This window comes from Canis lupus, chromosome 22, assembly GCF_048164855.1.
Source record: "Canis lupus baileyi chromosome 22, mCanLup2.hap1, whole genome shotgun sequence".
NCBI lineage: Eukaryota > Metazoa > Chordata > Mammalia > Carnivora > Canidae > Canis > Canis lupus.
Genome location: NC_132859.1, coordinates 24457775 through 24476785, shown reverse-complemented (window position 1 = coordinate 24476785; position 19011 = coordinate 24457775). Strand labels below are relative to the sequence as shown.

Below are 19011 nucleotides of genomic sequence, written 5' to 3'. Positions count from 1 at the left end.
ATTGGTATTATCCCAATTTTCCACTGAGGAAAAAGATGCAGAGGTTAATAACTTGCTGGGGTCACACGGCTATCAAGATATAGTCGTGGGACTATAAAGTAGGATCTAGTCAAGTCTGACCTTGTGCAGGTCACCGAGTGTGACCTGCACTAGTACATCAACATTTCTCCAGAACTTGTTGGAAATGTACTTTGTGGGACTTCTCTGAGACCTGCTGATTCAGAAACTCTAAGGTTAGGGCTCAGTAACCTTGTTTTAACAAGCTCTCCAGGGGATTCTGATGCTAACTAATAAGATTGAAAACCACAGTACGAGGTGTTTAAGCCTCCTCCTTCCCCCTTGTAAAGCTGTAAAGTTCTTTGTTTAAATACTAGCAGCTTTTTTGCTGAAGCCAAAACATATAATACAGAAAAGAAAGGCTGTTGTATTTGAAGTTGGAGTGGGGTCTGGGACCTTTCCTGTTTTTCCAGCTCTGAAGGGGATGTTTGGTTTGGTGCCTGCTGCGCTATACTATCATCCCATCCAGATGAGCATATTACAATGTGGCTCTAAGTGAACTTATACCGTGTTATAAAGGAATACGGGTTGCCTTGTTCTCAACCAAAAACTTGGAGTTCTCTCCAAGAAACTTGGAGTCATTTGGTCACCTTTTGAAAATTCACTACTACTTCTAATGATTCATATTTCTACTACTACTTCATACTTCTACAAATATGGTTTGCAGATAGATGCCAGAAGTACAAATTTTACCTTTTACCGGGAGTGCTTTATGCATGTAAGCTTCTCTGTGTCAATAATTATAACCGTATCTAAACTTAACCGGTGGGATTATTTAGTGCAGTTTACTTTTGGCTTTAATCAAGGAACTGCTTCTTAATATTTTTTTTTATTTATTTATGATAGTCACAGAGAGAGAGAGAGAGAGAGGCAGAGGGAGAAACAGGTTCCATGCACTGGGAGCCCGATGTGGGATTCGATCCCGGGTCTCCAGGATCGTGCCCTAGGCCAAAGGCAGGCGCCAAAACGCTGTGCCACCCAGGGATCCCAAGGAACTGCTTCTTAAATTAAACAGGTCTGCTTGATTTCTGTAAATTACTGTGAACCTACCATTCTTTTTTTTTTTTTTTTTTTTAGTATTTTATTTATTTATTCATGAGAGATACAGAGAGAGAGAGAGGCAGAGACACGGGCAGAGGGAGAAGTAGGCTCCATGCAGGGAGGCCGATGTGGGACTCGATCCTGGGTCTCCAGGAGCACGCCCTGGGCTGCAGGCGGTGCTAAACCGCTGAGCCAGGGATCCCTGGGTGGCGCAGCGGTTTGGCGCCTGCCTTTGGCCCAGGGCGCGATCCTGGAGACCCGGGATCGAATCCCACATCGGGCTCCCAGTGCATGGAGCCTGCTTCTCCCTCTGCCTGTGTCTCTGCCTCTCTCTCTCTCTCTGTGACTATCATAAATAAAAATTAAAAAAAAAAAATCGCTGAACCACCCGAGCTGCCCCGAACCTACCATTCTTGAATAGGAACTGCTATTATTAGTATTGTCTTGTTGGAACTGCTGTGTCACTGTTTATTTTTTTTTAAGATTTTATTTATATATTCATAGAGATGCAGGGGGTGGGGTGGGGCAGAGACACAGGCAGAGGGAGAAGCAGGCTTCATGCAGAGAGCCTGACGTGGGACTCAATCCAGGGTCTCCAGGATCATGCCCTGGGCTGCAGGCCGTGCTAAACCGCCTAGCCACCGGGGCTGCCCCACTGTTTACTTTGGCCTGGATATGCCTTCATTACATTGATAACAATGGCTTTGTATAGTTGGACCCTTAGACTTCCCAGATAACCCTGCTTTCTTATGCTATAGCTGTTAAACAACTCTGGAGAGGTGCTTGGTTCTTTCAAGTTTAATAATGAGTACACTTGATTTTCTTGGGTGTTTAGGTGTCTTTCTGATTACTTGCAGGTGAAACTTAGAAAACTTTGTCGAGTGGACATCAAAACTTTTAATAAACTTTCTTTAGTACTCCTGAACTTTTTTTTTCTTTTTTAACTTATTTATTCATGAGAGACACAGAGAGAGAGAGAGAGAGAGAGAGAGGCAGAGACACAGGCAGAGGGAGAAGCAGGCTTCATGCAGGGAGCCTGATGTGGGACTCGATCCTGGGTCTCTAGGGTCAGGCCCTGGGCCGAAGGCAGGCGCTAAACTGTTGAGCCACCCCGGCTGCCCAGTACTCCTGAACTTTCTAGAGATGAAATAATTTTGTTTTTCCCTCTGGCTTGACTTCTGTTGGGTGATTTGAGCTAAGTTTGCTAACTTGCTTTTTTAAAATCAGATTTCTGTGTGCTGAATTCTGACAAGTTTTTTTGTTCTTTTTCCAGGGACAGTTTATAAACCTATGGTGGTGGCTCACTTTAGAAGATTTATACCTTTTTAAAGTAAAATAGTCTAATGTTTGAGTTTAATCCAACCATGCCTTTCAACCCCATCATCTAGGCCAGTGGTGATCAACATTGTGCATTAGATCCACCTTGGGAAGCTTTTAAAAATCATCGTTTTTGGGGCACCTGGTGGCTCAGTTGGCTAAATGTGCAACTCTTGATTTTGGCTCAGGTCATGATGTCAGAGTTGTGAGATCCAGCCCAGCATTGGGCTCTGTGCTCAGTATGGAGCCTGCTTAAGATTTTCTCTCTGCCTCTGCCCCTCAGCTCACCCTTGCGTGTAGTGTAGTGTAGAGGCCCCCCCCCCCCCGTCAAAAAAAAATGTTTTGATGTTTTGGCTCCACCTCGGACCTAATGATTCACACTCTTTAGGGATGGGACCTGGAGACTTGTATTAAAATGAAAAAAAAAAAAAAAAAAAAGACCCCTTAGTCTGCTCTGGCTGCTGTAACAGAATATCCTAGACTTAGGAGGCTTAGATAACAGACATTTATTTCTCTCAGTTCTGGAGGATGGGGAGGAGGAGAGGAGACACACAGGCATGCCCTCTGTGTCTCTTATAAGGGCACTGATAGCATCATGAGGGCTGCACCCTCATGATCTAATTACCTCACACAGGCCCCATATCTCAATACCGATAAATTGGGGGGTTAGGACTTCCAGCAGAGTATTTGGTGAGGGCAAGTCGATCCATAGCAATCCCCATGTAATTCTAATTTGTATCAAAATTGGGAACTGATGTATACATCAGTGCTTAGACTCAAAATATATGAGTGAATCACCTGGTAATCTTGTTAAAATGTAAATTTGGGATTAGTAGGTCTGTGATGGGGTTTATTGCCTATAGGATCTATTTTAAAAATTTCTGCAGTTTTTAAATGCATCCCATTAAAAACTCTATAGCTTGTCTTAATGGGTAGTTTTTGGTCATTTAGTGGCAGTAGAAGTGCATAATAAAACACTTCTTTCATTCTAGCCAGATTGGCCTAGTCATGTATAGATTAGATTTCTATTGCTCTGGCTTTTACCCGTGTTCTTGGTTGAAATACTTCCTTGACAGGTGTTAGCCATTCCCTGCTATCCATTTTTAATGGCTTGCTTCAGGGAAGTTTTCTTAGAATACTGAGGGCTTTAACAATCTTCCCTTTCCCGAATTTTCAGACTTAATTGCATTGTGATGATTTGACTGCTGTATTGCAACTCTTAAATGTTTGTGTTTTGGTATGGCATGGTTCTCCAGCTAAGTTACATCTGTGCAAGGTATAGGTCTTTTTAGTAAATGCTTATTGGTTGCAGGAGTTAAATAATTGAAGGTGTAAATCTAATAAATGCCATTATCTGAAACAAAAGTAAAGCAACTATGAGGCTTAGCAACTTATCCTGTAGTTAAGCCCAGGATATTTTTAGGGTGAGGTAGGAGATAAGCAAATAATACCTAATGTTTGAAACTTAGTACCATAGACAATGAACTTCTGTAGTTAACATGTGAAGGACGTAACATTGCCTGTTAGAGGTGATATACCTTCAACTACATTTATGTGATCCACCTGTATTTTATAGTTCTCAAAATCAAAGCATTATTTAATCACTCAGAAATTGTTTCAAGCTGAAAACTCGTCATTTAGCCAGAGAAAATAACATGTTTGTATAATAGCATAATTGTATATAATGGTTACCAAACTTTTCCATAGCAGCTGCACCTTTTAACAGCTCCAACAGCAATATGTGAAGGTTCCAGTTTCTCCGTATGCTATCCAACACTTTTTATTGTCTTTTTTACTTTAGTCATCCTAGTGGATGAAGTGCTATCTCATTGTGGTTTTGATATGTATTTTCCGCATGACTAATGATGATCTGCTTGTGTGCTTATTGGTCATTTGTATATTTTCTTTCTAGAAATATGTATTCAGATCTTTTACTCATTTTAAAATTGGATTATGTTTTTTTTTATTATTGAATTGTGAGAGTTTATATATTGCAGTATAGGCCCTTTACCAGATAAATAACTTGCAAATATTTTCTCTCATTCTGTGGGTTGTCTTTTTCACTTTCTTGATGGTGTCTTTTGCTGCACAAAAGTTTTTAATTTTGATGATGTTCAGTCTTTTTGTTTCTTGTACTTTTGGTGCCATGCTTAGGAAACATGGTTAAGATTTAAGCCCAAGTTGTCTTCTGAAGAGTTTAATAGTTCAAGCTCTTACATTTAGGTCTTTGATCCGTTTTGATTTAATCTTGTGTATGGTGGGAGGGAGGGGTCCATCTTTGTGTTTTTTTTTACATGGATATCTAGTTGTCACAGCCCCATTTGTTAAAAAGAATATTCCAATATTCTTTACCATGGTGAATAGCATTAGTATTTAGCATGTAAGACAACCTAGAAACCTAGTATAATTTTTTGATATATGTATCTGGTTCATCATCCTGTACTGTTATTTTTACCTCTACATCTGTTCCTGCACCTCACCACCTTTGTCCAGGCTACGTTTATCTCTTGTTTAGGCATATGTAATAGTATCCAAATTTCACCACTCTTATTCTGTACTTCAATTTTCTAACTTGTGCCTTTTATTTTATTTACTGTTAAGACTACAGTGCAAGGCCTTCCATTTGCTCTTAGGATTAAGACAGAAATTCGGTAATATGACCCATAGGGCCCTGTAGGATCCCCACTTAATTCTTTAGCCTTTTTTTTTTTTTTTTTTGCTTTATATGTCCTCCTGATTTTTTCAATCCAGGTAATTCTCAGAAGAATATATCCATATGTTCCTCTGCCACAGCTACCAGTATGCCTGCATCCTTCCCATGTTACTCTGCCTTCCCATCTGTAACTGTGGATAAACTGTCTATTCCTTTATCTAAGGCCAGTCCTTCTACAACTATGTCAGATTCCATCCCCTCTCGTTTAGTCAAGAACATCACTTTTTAAGTTATCCCATCTCTCTTCTGAATTACTGGTTTTTCCTCTATTAGATCATCATGCTGTTTGTTATTTCTTTCATCTTAAAAAACAAAACAACCCAGCTCTTAAAACCTCCACTCCATTCTGGCTATAATAATCCCATTTCTCTGCTCCTTTTGCCAGCAGAACTGGAAAGGATTATACGTGCTGTCTCCACCTTATTTCCTGCTGTTTTCTTTGAACCCTCTCCTGCCTGATTTTTGTTCATCACCACTCCATTGAAACTGCTTTCTTTATCTCTGTGTTGCCAAGTTCAGCAGTCAGTTCTCACCTCCTATGTAGGTTGAAGCAATTTCTTCCTTACTTACCCTTCCTTTTTAAATTGTCTTCTGGAACATTTATTGTATAGTACATTATTTATAGTCTTCTGTTTCCTGTTGGTATTTAGCTTCATGAGGCTAGACTTCTTACCTTTTTGGTCTGCAACAACAACAGTGCCTGGCACATAATAAGCATTTATTATATGTCTAAAGACGGAATGAGTAAGTGAATAAATGGTGGCCTTCTATTAGTTCTTCATTCTTTAGGGCTTCCTTTTGCCATGCTTCCCTCTTTCCCAGGAACTTTGCACACTCAGTTCCCTTACTACTTTCATCCCTTCCCTTAGCAGTTTCTTGTCTTTCAATTCTATTAAGTATCACTTCCTCATGAAAACTTTTCTGTCCCGATTGCAATCTTTGTGTAAGCTCTCATGCCCATGGACTTCTTCATAGTAATGATCACTTTCAGTTTTCCATTTATTTGTGCTATTCTTTGATAACATTTGTCGCCTTCCTCTTCCCTCCACCCCTTCAGGTTGTTTTTGCTCATTGTTAATACTAAGGGCCTACCAGAGTCAGATTCTCAATAGATGCAGTGTTTGTTAAAAAAGTAAATGAGTGAACAAATTACTCTTATAAGCCATAGAACTAATGATCCATTTGAACTACTAAGAATAACATTTGCTTAAAAAGAAAACTGGCTTAGAACTCAATAATTTCCATAATTTTAGGTTGAATTAGAATCTAGTAAGCATAAATGTAGATTGAGATTGCTGCCTTTGGCCAAGAAATTTGTGCTATAGGCTCCCTCTATTACTAGCAATCCTTTCAGTGAAGTCATCCTTATCACATGGTTGTCCAGCCTTTGCCAGAACACATCCAGTGCTCTTTATTCCAACTCCAGAAGTTGGTTGGCTAGAAACTCACCCTTTGGTTTTGGTGTTTCTCTCTTTCACGTGGCAGGCAGCCCTTTTTATATTTAGAGTTATCATCATGTCCCTTCAGTGTCTTACCCATTGTTAAGTGAAATAGTCTCATTTTATTCTATTGAAATTTTTCAGCTCTTTTGGGCCCATGAAAGATTTTATGGAGAGTATATTCCAACATGGACCCTATCTTTGTAACAGCTACCAAAGGATTACTTTAAAAAGATTTTATGAGAAAGGCTCCTGTACTTCATATTGGGTACTTGAGATGGCAATTTCCAATATGTCAACATTAGAAAAGTATATTTCAGTAGAAAAATTATTGCAAATCTAACTCTATTCTCTTTAGTAATTTAGTTCTTTATTGAGCTAATTGTACTGGTGAATATACATGTAAATATTAAGTACTGTTTAGAGAAAAATAGCTATTTCAGCCCTTAACTAGCGGTTCAGGTATGTTTTTAATGGATGTAATCCTCACACAACTTTAGTCACTATTACCCCTATTTTACATGTGAAGAAACTGAGGTGCAAGAATCTTAGAAATAAGATTTTATGAATCTCGTCACTTCAGGTAATGTATTTATTTGATCCTTTTTAATTTTGCTTTAAGATCTCACAAGATAATGTCACACTATTTACTAGCTTTTGGAGTAGGTGTAAAGATTTTTATGTATACAGACCTCTGTAATGAGAGCATATAGTCTTCTATTATTGTCTTATAATAAGAGAAACTAAGTTATTCTTTGATCCATCTCATTTCTTGTGTTAAAGAAGTGTTATGTCGACAAAATTTTAGGGAAATATTTTATCCTAAAAATGTTGATTATCCAAGGTTGAAAATGTTTCATCTGAAAGCTTAAAGATGTGTGTCTTGGTAATAAGATGATCACTTCAGGTTCAGTATTTTAATCGGGATGGGTAGCAACTGAAATGTTTTTCCTCTAAACTTTCTGTGGGGAGCTTTTGTCTCACCTTCTCCTATTTATTCAGAACTTTTTGTCTATAAAGAATCTGTCAGCATAGGACCCAGGACAGTCTGGATTGGGGATCTGTTTCTGGAAGTGTATTAAACAGTTTTCTATAGATACTTGCTTATGAAGCTGCATCAAGTAGATACCATGGTTACTGCCATCTCTGTGATTTACTCTGTTCACAGCCCCTTCCCAACTGTGCATCCTCTCTTTTGCTCTTTTGTTTTCCTGCTAGTTTGGGAATAGGTTTTAAAATATGACTTGCTGTCCTGGTGCTTATGTAGAGTAGCCAGGTGTTTTTCTGGATAGTTAAGAAATGGGCTGACCAACAGGCATAGTTAAAATGGAGAAAGCTTAGCGTTCTGTCTTTCCTGTTAAACATAATGAGTTTAGACGATTATGACTACATGTAATTATCAGGATCTGCTAGACAGGACATCTGTTTTACTTTTTACTCATTATATTGGTGTAGAAATAGCATCTTTTTAATATAATGTGGAAATTATTTTGTGTTCTAGCTGGCACTGGTGGCCTAATTTTTGAAATGTGCTTTCTGGAGAAATAGCACATGGTCAGTATAAAATTATCTTATTAGAACTAGATATTTATTTTTCTAAAAATGTTTGTTTTTTAAATGGAAACTAAGTCTTTATGAACATTTGGATATTCATTTATTCTAGAGTGCATTCAATTTTTTTGGTATATTCAAATATTTTTCCTTTGGTTTTATTTGCCAGGTTGCACGTTTTCAAAAAATTCCTAATGCTGAAAATGAGACAATGATTCCTGTATTGACATCAAAAAAAGCAAGTGAATTACCAGTCAGTGAAGTTGCAAGCATTCTCCAAGTAAGTGCTTGGTGGGGAGGTAGGGTGTAAATAGTAAATCATCAACTTAGACTATAGATAAATGCCGTCTACTGGAATTTTCTGTGATGATGTAAATATGCTGTTCTGCACTGTTCAGTACAGTAGTGAGTAGTTAATTTAAACATGACAACTCAGTATTTGAAGTGTGGCTATTTAGGTAAGGAACTGAACTTAATTTAATTTTTATTCATTAAAATTTAAATGGCTGTACAGGGCTAGTGTTTACCTAATTGGACAGTGCAGCTCTAGGTCATTAGCATTGCCAGGAACTATTAATGCTATGTAAGGATTAGTTGGATTAATAAAATAGTTAATTATTAATATTAATTAACATAAGTAGAGTTAGGAGTTTATCATTTTTTTGTGTTTTCTAAAGTAAAGTAAAAGCTAAGTACAAGATAGGGACTGCAAATAAACTTTAATTGCCTATGTAACTTAATCTCTTTAGTTTTAAAAAGCACAGACTAATGTAACATAGTGTTTTTTATTTTTCTTTAAAAATTCACATATTTTAATGATGGCATTAAAAAACATTGGATATCTGTGTTTTTGAGGGTTTTTTGGTTGTTGTATTTATGTTTTAAAACCATTTATTTTAAATATTTTTAAGTATTGTGAGACTCCATTATAAAATTCTATTATAAAGCTTTTGGCTGGAGAAACTGATTATTTTAGGGATGCAAGCAATTTCATTCTTTAATGCTAGTTATGATAATACATCGTGAAAGACAATGACTCTTCTGAGGTTCTCAGACCCAATTCCAGTATGGTTGAGAGGGTTGGTTCTCCTACACATAACACCATGCAATTCTTGGACACCCAAGAATTTAACTCAATTCTAACAGTATCCACCCAGAGATAACATCAGATTCCATAGGTTAAGGATTCAGCCCTGGAAATTTGTCTCTTACTCCTGACTTCAGAAGTCAATCACAAGTTCTAGGCTATTATCTATGCTTTTGACCTACTCAGTACAGATGAGACGTTTCTTCTTAGATTCATTTAATTTGCTACCGTGGCTCACAGAACTCAAGCAAACACTTAAGTTTATCAGTTTATTAAAGAGATAAAATAAAGGATACAAATCAACAGCCAGATGAAGAGATAAGTGGGTCTGGTATGGGGAAAGGGCCTGGAGCTTCCATGTCCTCTCCAGGTACACCATTTTCCCCAGTCTCCATGTGTTCAGCCTGGAAGCTCTCCAAGCCCAGTCCTTTTGGGCTTTTATGGAGGCTTCATTGCTTAGTCATTGGCCTTTGGCTGATACAGCCTCTATCATCTCTCTCTTCAGAGGTAAGGGAGGATGGTGAACCCTCTTGGCTACCAGCTGCTGCTCTTGGGTGGGGTCCAAAAGTCACTTTCATTAACACAACAAAAGACACCTTTTTTGCCATATCCTAGGAAATTCCAAGAGTTTTAGGAGCTCTGAGCCAACAACCCTGGAGGAAGACCAGATAAATAAAAATGAGAAATATGCTTGGTCATTGATGACCAGATAACATAAGTATTTCTTATAAGTCACAATATTGTGGTGACTGAAGAATGTAGGTGGTGTTCATAGAACATAATTATTTTCAGTAATTTAGGAACCACAAATTATCTGCTTGAAATAATTACATAGTTCAAGAGTAAAAAGTAATACCAATCTGAGGGTTTTTGATAATATGCTCAGAGAACAAGAAAGGCAGTTTTAGTCCACTGAATGTTCTTTTGGAGAAAATAATTTTAGAAAATAAAACAACGAAAACAAATATTTTGCCCTCTGTAAGTCATGTGGCTGATTTTTGTTATTTCTTTTTTCTCAGAGAAAATCATAAGTTTATTAAACTCTACCTTATTGCTTATATTTTATCAAGGTATAATTTACATGAAATATAATGTACCCATATTAAGGAAACAGTTTGCATTTTGGCAAATGTAACTACCACCAGAATTAAGATATGGTACACTTTCATCACTCCTTAGAAGTTCCATGAGGTCCCTCTACAGATTTCTAAGTAGATTTTGCTCTTGGCCCCAAGCAACCACTGATAATTCTTTATGTTACAACAGATTAGTTTTGACTGCTGTATAGTTCTTATAAATATGAACATACATAATGTACCCTTGTGTTTTTGTTCTTTTGTCCTCTGCTAACATTTTTAGTAACTTTTATATGTAAAATCTAATAGGCTGATCTTCAGAATGGTCTAAACAAATGTGAAGTAAGTCATAGGCGAGCCTTCCATGGCTGGAATGAGTTTGATATCAGTGAAGATGAGCCACTATGGAAGAAATATATTTCTCAGGTGAGATGTTTTTATTTCCTCCTCTGCTGTGTAATTTACATGTATTTTTTGTTAGTGTAGTTGTTTACTTTTGTGAAGCCTTTTTTTTTTGTGGGAGAAAAGAAATAATTAAAAAAAAAACTACCTACATTTTTCTGTTAGTTTGCTCTGTTAACCTGGAATTTATATAATTTTTATTATGCAAATCTTTAAGGACTTACCTATAACGTGGAATTGATATTATGAACAGTAGTTTCCTTTACAGATGTCTACCTTACACTTACTATGAGGAATGCTAATATATGTATATTAATATATATTTTTGGAATGTTCATATTTTTTTAAAGTAATATGGCCAGCTTAGAAAATGTAATAAGGGCAGCCCCGGTGGCTCAGCGGTTTAGCGCCGCCTACAGCTCAGGGCATGATCCTGGAGACCCGGGATCAAGTCCCACATCAGGCTCCCTGCGTGGAGCCTGCTTCTCCCTCTGCCTGTGTCTCTGCCTCTCTCTCTCTCTCTCTCCTCTCTGTGTATTCTCATGAATAAATAAATAAAATCTTTAAAAAAAAAGAAAAAGAAAATGTAATAAAAGTAAGTTAGGTAGTTTGAATCCAGACTGCCTGAGTACAGATTCTGTCTTTATTTCTTACTAGCTATATGATCTTTATTATCTTCTGAGTTTCTTATCTATAACATGAGGATAATTTTAGGAGATTGTAAGGTATCTATAAACAATAGTTATTTTTAATATATTTTGTCAATATCCCAATCTTTTCAGAAAGACTTATTGTAGGATTTTTGTCTTATCTTGATAACAAGTATGTTACTGTGAAAAGTTCCAAGAATGCAGAATCCTGTGGCCAGTTTTCACCCAGTAGGGTTAGTTTGCCAAACAAGTTCTTTTTATTTTTACTTATTTACTTATTTTTTTAACAAGTTCTTTTTAGTAAAGAAAACTTTTAATGCCTTCTAACTACCGGTTGTTTTTTTTTTTTTTTAAAGATCTATGTGTAGCTTTTTTTTTTTTAAAGATGTTATTTTTAAATTTAATTTTATTTAAATTCAATTTGCCAGCATATAGTATAACACCCACTGCTCATTACATCATGTGCCTGCCTTAATGCCTGTCACCCAATTACCCTATCCCCCTACCCTATGTATAACTTTCCTAAAGGGCTTATTAATGGGTCCAAATTTATTGGTCTTAATTTTGCAGATGAGTTTGTCTAAAGTGGAAAACAATCTGTCATGTTTGTAGAATATTATTTATATGCATGTTTGTATTCTCACATTTACCACATTTCCACATTACCTAAAACTTTAGGAAGTTGACTCTGGATTTACAAACTACGATGATTGGACTTACTTATTACTTGACGGTATAATTTGATGTTTTACTTTCTTATTCGTGTTTCAAAGCTAGACTACCTGCATCATGGGATTGCCTTGAGAATGAAACAGAAACAATGTAATGTAGTTCTGCTTGTGCTGAACTACATTAGCAGTAAATATCAGTTGTTAATCATAAAGTACTGGGCAGCCTCTTTGTTCCTCTACAAAGAACACTGAATTTGTTGCTTTGCAAACATTTGTCTGGAGCCTGCCATTAATCGAGTGGTATGCTTATTACCATGGCGCAGCTATTTTAGAGATTGTAATAAAAAAGCCCATGGGTCTTGTCATCAATTTGTGATGATAAGAGCTAACATTTGAAGAGGGTTTTATGGTTTACACAGTGCTTTAATATACATTCTTAGTTAATTTTTACCATACTTTTGGTGTAAGGTACTGTTTTACCAGATGAGGAGCCTTGGGTCATACATAAGTGAAAGAACTGGATTTAAATCCAGGTACTCTGACTCAGTGAAGTGTGTGTGGTTTGTCAACCCTAAACCATATTGCAGTTGTAGTTTTAGTTTGTTAGAGTAGTGATTTTCAATCCTCTAGAAGTTAGAATCATTTGGGGAATGCTTAAAAAATGCTGAAGCCTGGGCCCTATGCCCAGAGATTTTGATTTAACTGGTCTGGTGTGAACCTAGGCATTTGTTAGAAGTTCTTCGCATGATTCTGATGTGAAGCAGGGTCAGAACCACTGTGTCAGGGAATGGAATCATATAGGGAGTGGGAGGTGACAGGATCTAACCTCACTGCTGTTGTATCTAGGGGCTGGGCTCTCTGATGGGATGAATTCTTTGTAGCCTACTGACTTTTGCACCTTTAACAGTGATTGGCACCATTTCATCAGAAGGAAGAGGCTCTGGCAACAAAGCTCTGATGTTTAAGGAGTAGGATGTCCAACTGGAAGAATTTAGGGTAGCTCTGGTACTTGGTTATCTAAGCACGGCCTGGTTGGGTCGGTGGTGTGGTTCTGTTTCTTTAGATACTGTTGCCTCTGCCAGATAGATATTAGGAAAATGAGCAATTGGAAAATTCTCAGCTTCTGTGGAGTGGATCTTACTGTCAGCTCTTTGCTGACCAAGAGGGATTATCCCTGGGGCATGTGGGACAACCCCTGAATTGTAATCTGTGCTAATTTACTAAGTATAGGAATGTTTGGACCTCATAAGTTAGGTGTGCTACCCAGTGTTAACCTAAATCGTCATCTTAAAAATAATTTTCCACTCATTCTAGCTTCAGTAGAAATTCAGTCCAGTTCTATTTATTAAATTATTGTACTGAAAATACACATGTATCATAAGGAATTGGTAGGTTCTTAGTTTCAAGTATTGATATTTAATTTTCTTTTTTTTCTGAAAAGGAACTGTTAAGAAGTGGTGACTTTAAAATGTAGTTAAGTATAAATTTTTTGTTAATTGAAGAGACATCTAAAATCTCATTCAAATGTAGACTCATAGTTTTCTAGCCATGCTTCAGTAGTTTATTTTTTTAGGTTTTTGTTGTGATGGAACATAACTACCATTCATACAAAACTGTTGAATTGCTGTTTGTTTTCACTTTCAGTTTAAAAATCCCCTTATTATGCTGCTTCTGGCCTCTGCAGTCATCAGTGTTTTAATGCATCAGTTTGATGATGCTGTCAGTATCACTGTGGTAAGAAAAAATATGTATATTTTAAAATTATTGGATAATCATTTAAAATTAGGGTTGGCTTTTATTTTGGGAAGTGAAATGAGAAATACCTTAACATTTCTTCAGGTTTTTTGTTAATATCCAAATTCTACATTTTGTTGCAGTAATCTCCAGTAATGTTCAAGGGTCTGTGATTGGCATTCATGAGAATTATTTAATAACCTTATAATTTTACAGATATGAAATATTTTATAATAAATTTCTAGTTAAAATTTAATTTCGTTTCCTTTCTAATTGAGAATGTTTTGACTAATTGTGAACTAAGCCTGATGATTATGAAAGTAAAAATATTACTTAGCAATTGAACACTATTTACTATGTAACATTTTATTCTTTCTGGCTAAGCCGTTCTAGCTTTCATTGAAAGTTTCCTAAGTTTCCTTTGTTTTCTTGTCCTCTGTTTTCTTATAGTATAAAAGTTTATAGCAAGTATAAGCGTTGATTAAAACAAATATGTTTATTCTTAAGAACACAGTAGAAATTAATATAGATAGAGCTTAATTTGGTTTTTGAACTCTTGCTTGTAGACTCCCTGGTGTCTCTGAAACTGTTTCAGGGAGACTGTAAGGTCAAATCTATTTTTGTAATATTAAAACATTATTTATGCTATAGATATTTGTATCTGTGGTGCAAAAGCAATGGCAGGTAAAACAGTATTGACTCAAGTCAAAATAATGGCACCAAACTGTACTAGTGGTCATTGTTTTCTTCCTTGTTTCTCTTAGGAGTGTTTTTCATAAAGCAGTAAAAATTAATTTCATTAAATCTTGACAGTTGAGTAATGTCTTTTGAATATTCTGTATAATAAAATGAGAAATATGCATAAAGGATTTATGTATCTTGAGGTACAGTGGTCGTTTCAGGGAAGGGCAGTTTTGGTGAGCTGAACTAGGCTTTTATTAAAAAGAAGGAATGATAGACTTGGTTAAGACTTGGATAAATGGCATATTTTTTTTAAGGAAGTGAATGAAATGAACCTATCACTTCAGGGAAAACAAATAGCACTTATTGCCTGTGATAAAATTCAAGCTTTCAAGTGATACTTAGAATTTTGCAAAATTTTTATTAATTACCATGTGTTAAGTAGTTTCCCAGTATTTAAGACTTTATTCTTAAACAAATTTATTCAGTTGTGATTTCAATGAATATGATTTTTTTTTTTACTAATATGAAATGTGTTAACACTTGAAAGATTTGAGTAACCAAGTAAATCAGTGTTTTCTAAGTGACCAGTGCAAGATGTTAGTGTTTTCAGTAATCAAAGATCCAAAGTGAAAATCGGTTAATGGATTTTCTATAATAAATTAAGAAAAGTTCATTGATACAATTTAGATTCTACATTGCAAATTAAGTAACTATAGTTGTCTAATTTTGGTGTAGTAGCTAAGAGGGATATCACAGTCATCTGAAAAAGCTTTTAAAATACTTCCTTTTCCAACAATATCTGTATGAGATTAGGTTTTCTTTGTATACTTCAGCCTAATCAACATAAGATCTTAGATTGAATGCAGAAGCTAATGTGAGAATCTAGCTTTGTATTAATGTCTTTAAAGGCAGATATTAAAGATAGAATAATTGAAAACACTTGGTATTTTTCTCAAAAATTTTTTTATTTGAAAAGTGTATTTCCCATAAAAATGTTGTATATATTAACATGTAATGGTTTTACTACTTTTTAGATGAATTAATAAGGAGAAATTAAAACTGAGCAATTGAAAAAGTAATTATGATAAATATCAATAGATTAAAACCCACAGAAAAGCTGGTCCTTAGTTTGTAAGAGCAAAGAGGTATCTTGAGATCAAATTTGAGAAGCTGCCCTAGGGGAGGCAAATCACAGTCAGCTGTCAGTTTTTTCCCAAAGGCAAAGTTGTGATTTCTTGCCCAGTAGATCTCAGTGCTTAGTGTCTGGTATCTGGGGACTGCAGATAGAAAAATAAAACACTATTAACAGTTATTTCTGAAGTTACAATGTCTGATTTAAAAAGTTGTTTCTTTGTTTTGTTTAGGCAATACTTATCGTCGTCACAGTTGCCTTTGTTCAGGTGAGTAGGTAGCCTATTTTTTCAGTATTAAAATTTTAGTTAATTGCTTAAAAAAACTAGGGTATCTTATAAAATCTGTGGTTATTGGAGGATGGTAATATTGGTCAGAACAATTCATTCATTGTTTTTCAAATGACTTCAGAAACTCAACTCTCTAGGGAACTTTGTGGAACTAATTTGACTGTTTTGATTTAGAAAGTAGAAAGAAGAAAATTTTTTTATTTGATGAAGTTAAAGGTAACTGAAGGAGATGAAGACAAAAAGCACAATAAATAAATAAAATCCAGCAACAAGTTTAAAACCTTTATTCAATTAAAAAATTGGGATAGGTTTAAATTCCTCATTTCCTAGACATAAAGAATGTTCTGACCTGTATTAAACTTCGAATTCAGCATAGGCATTCAAACAGTAAATAAAACATACAATGAGGAACCCTCTTTTTTTTTTTTTAATTTTTAAAATTTATTCATGAGAGACACAGAGAGAGAGACAGACAGAGACGCAGGCAGAGGGAGAAGCAGGCTCTATGCAGGGAGCCCGACATGGGACTCGATCCCCGGGTCTCCAGGATCACACCCTGGACTGAAGGCAGGCGCTAAACCACTGAGCCACCTGGGCTGCCCCTGAGGAACCCCTTTTAAAAATGAAATGTGTATAATGTTGAGATAATGTCAGGATTTTTATTGCAAGTATAGGCATATATGAAAACATAGGCTTAGTTTTATGTTTATATAATGTTTGATAACTTCACATTTTAGAATAGTGTTGGCAGGTCTCATTTTATTAACAATTTTAAAGCATAGTTAATAAGAATAGAAGGAATGGGGCATCTGGCTGGCTAAGTTGGTGGAGCATGTGATTCTGGATCTTGGGGTTGGGAGTTTGAGCCCTACATTGAGTGTAGAGATGACTCAAAAAATCTTAGAAAAGTTTATTCTAGTTAGGGGAATAATGTAATGTATGACATTCAAGTTCATGTTGTTTTTAATCTTAAGACTATATTTTAAGTGATTGTGGTTATTTTCACATCTGTGGTTATTATTTCTGTCATTATCCAGGCTTTCTGTGTCAATCTCTAATTTAGTAAGTTATTAGTTTTACAGTAACCCACTGTAAAAAAGGCAGTTGTAATCACATTATCTACAGTAAGTTTGTGAGCTCCATCAATAGACTTCAGGAATTCTGTTTCCAGGGAATCTTCTTTCTTAGACAAAAGTTGCCCTGGGGTAGGTGGAACTAGTTAGTCCAGCAGAGATCCTTCCAGGCTGGTCATATTCAAGGCTGCTCTTCATTCAGACATGTGGGTTGTACCATCCACTCAACCAGTAACTGGGAACCCTCTTGCATCCTTAATAATGCTTAAGAAATATGGAGTGACTTTCTTCAGAGGGATTCCTACAGCATTATCACTACAGATATGAGGACCTTGGCTCATTCTGTTAGTACGTAGAGAGCCCCTACCCCACCCCCCCAAAAAGCACAAAATTGCGATTTTTAACATAGTGTGGAATTTTCCATAAAGATTGCATGTTATACACTGTGAATGCAATGGCAGAAACCATCTGCTAAATATCTCTATGAGGGGTTCATTTGATGGAAAACCCCAGAAGGAATCAGAACATTTATGAAAAACCCAGTTTCAGATTGTTACGTCTGGTTTCTTATATATATATGAGCCTTTTACCCAAATGTGCCTTGAAACCAACAAAATATTCTATAAACTGCAATTAAAAACCCTCTGTAAAAGGATCCTGTGCTGTTGCTTCAACTTATAGTGTTTTGTCAGAAAACTACCAAAACTCTGAAATTATCAATGCCGTATTTTATTTAGTATTTGTGTTTTTAATCTCAGTTTTAGGAGGAGAACGCTTGTTTATTTTTATATATATGTGTACACTTTTTTCCCTGTCTCTTTCAAATCTCCGTTTCTTACCCCATTGTATACCCTCACAGCCAAGAATATAGCTAATTGTTTTATATACATTTATATACATACACTGATATCACCTTACAATAAACTGTAGATAGAACTTTAAGTGTTCATGAGAGATGGCTGCCAGGTTTTTAATGATATGTTAAATGGTCATTTTGATACAGAAGTTATCTCTGTAGTTGTAGGGAGGAAAGCCTAAGAAGTTTGAAGAGGGAGGTAAAGATTGGGCATCTTCTATATCATTTATTACTAGGATCTAGAATTGGTGAGTGTTTTCTAACCTTCTATGGAATTTTTGGGTAAAACTTCCAAATTCTTTAATACTCTTGTATGGTTCGGGGAGAGGTGTCTTAGAATTTTCATATTACAGATTTACCTTGCTTTCACATTTGTGCCTCTTGCCTAAGTAAATACTGATTTAATTCTAAGTTATTCTTATACAGCTTTGAATTTGCTATTTGAAAAAGTTTGTGATGGATGTGAAACTTTGAATAGTACTAGCGCTGCAGTCATTTCAAAACACTCCTCAGCTTTTACTCCCACTACTCACCCTTCTCCCTTTTAAAACTTAGATTAAGGGATGCCTGGGTGGCTCAGCAGTTGAGCGTCTGCCTTTGGGCAGACTCCGGACGGATCCCAGAGTTCCAGGATCGAGTCTCACATCGGGCTTCTTGCATGGAGCCTGCTTCTCTTTCTGTGTCTCTGCTTCTCTTTCTATCTCATGAATAAATAAACTCTTTTAAAAAAGTTAAAAAAATAAAACTTAGATTAAAAGATTGGTGCGTTTAGTGCAGACATGAGACAAAAATAGCAGTGATGTTGTGCGAAGCAAGACTGCCCATGGAAACATGGATTAGATAGTATGGTGAAGTTAAAGATGTTTCTGACTTTCAGCTTTGATTATATGCATAGAGAAAGACTGGAGCATCTCAGACTTAGGACTCCTGAGAATGTCCCCTTCTGGATAATTCAGGGTGATGGGAAAGGTGTCTGTCAAAGTAGTGCCAGCCACAACTGACTCTTATTTAACGTGTTCCAAGTAAACTTACCCCACAAACCTTTGTGGTTAGCCTGTGCTTAATCCTCAAAGCAGATGTTGCTTGTAGTTAATTGTCTTTGACTTCTTTGGTCATGAAACACTGAAAGTAAAATTATGTTAATCATGAGGCTCAATAAATTTAACTTTAAATGACTGAAGATTATATATTCTTTGGACACTCTAATGAGTGTTCTTCATTTTCTTATAAATAAACTGA

General features: G+C 36.0%; 1 protein-coding gene across 6 annotated transcripts in view; it reads left to right on the top strand.

The window, feature by feature from the left end:
* ATP2C1 (ATPase secretory pathway Ca2+ transporting 1) overlaps nucleotides 1-19011 on the top strand; it is a 136302-nt gene that overhangs the window by 33295 nt on the left and 83996 nt on the right. For 5 of the 6 annotated variants that reach the window (XM_072792777.1, XM_072792779.1, XM_072792776.1 and 2 more), the window contains 4 exons: nucleotides 8288-8398; nucleotides 10591-10707; nucleotides 13649-13738; nucleotides 15787-15822. In XM_072792777.1, the coding sequence (XP_072648878.1) occupies nucleotides 8288-8398; nucleotides 10591-10707; nucleotides 13649-13738; nucleotides 15787-15822 (354 nt within the window). Of the gene's footprint in view, nucleotides 1-8068; nucleotides 8122-8287; nucleotides 8399-10590; nucleotides 10708-13648; nucleotides 13739-15786; nucleotides 15823-19011 lie in introns of those variants that run through there. The other variant, XM_072792778.1, reaches the window with a different exon arrangement.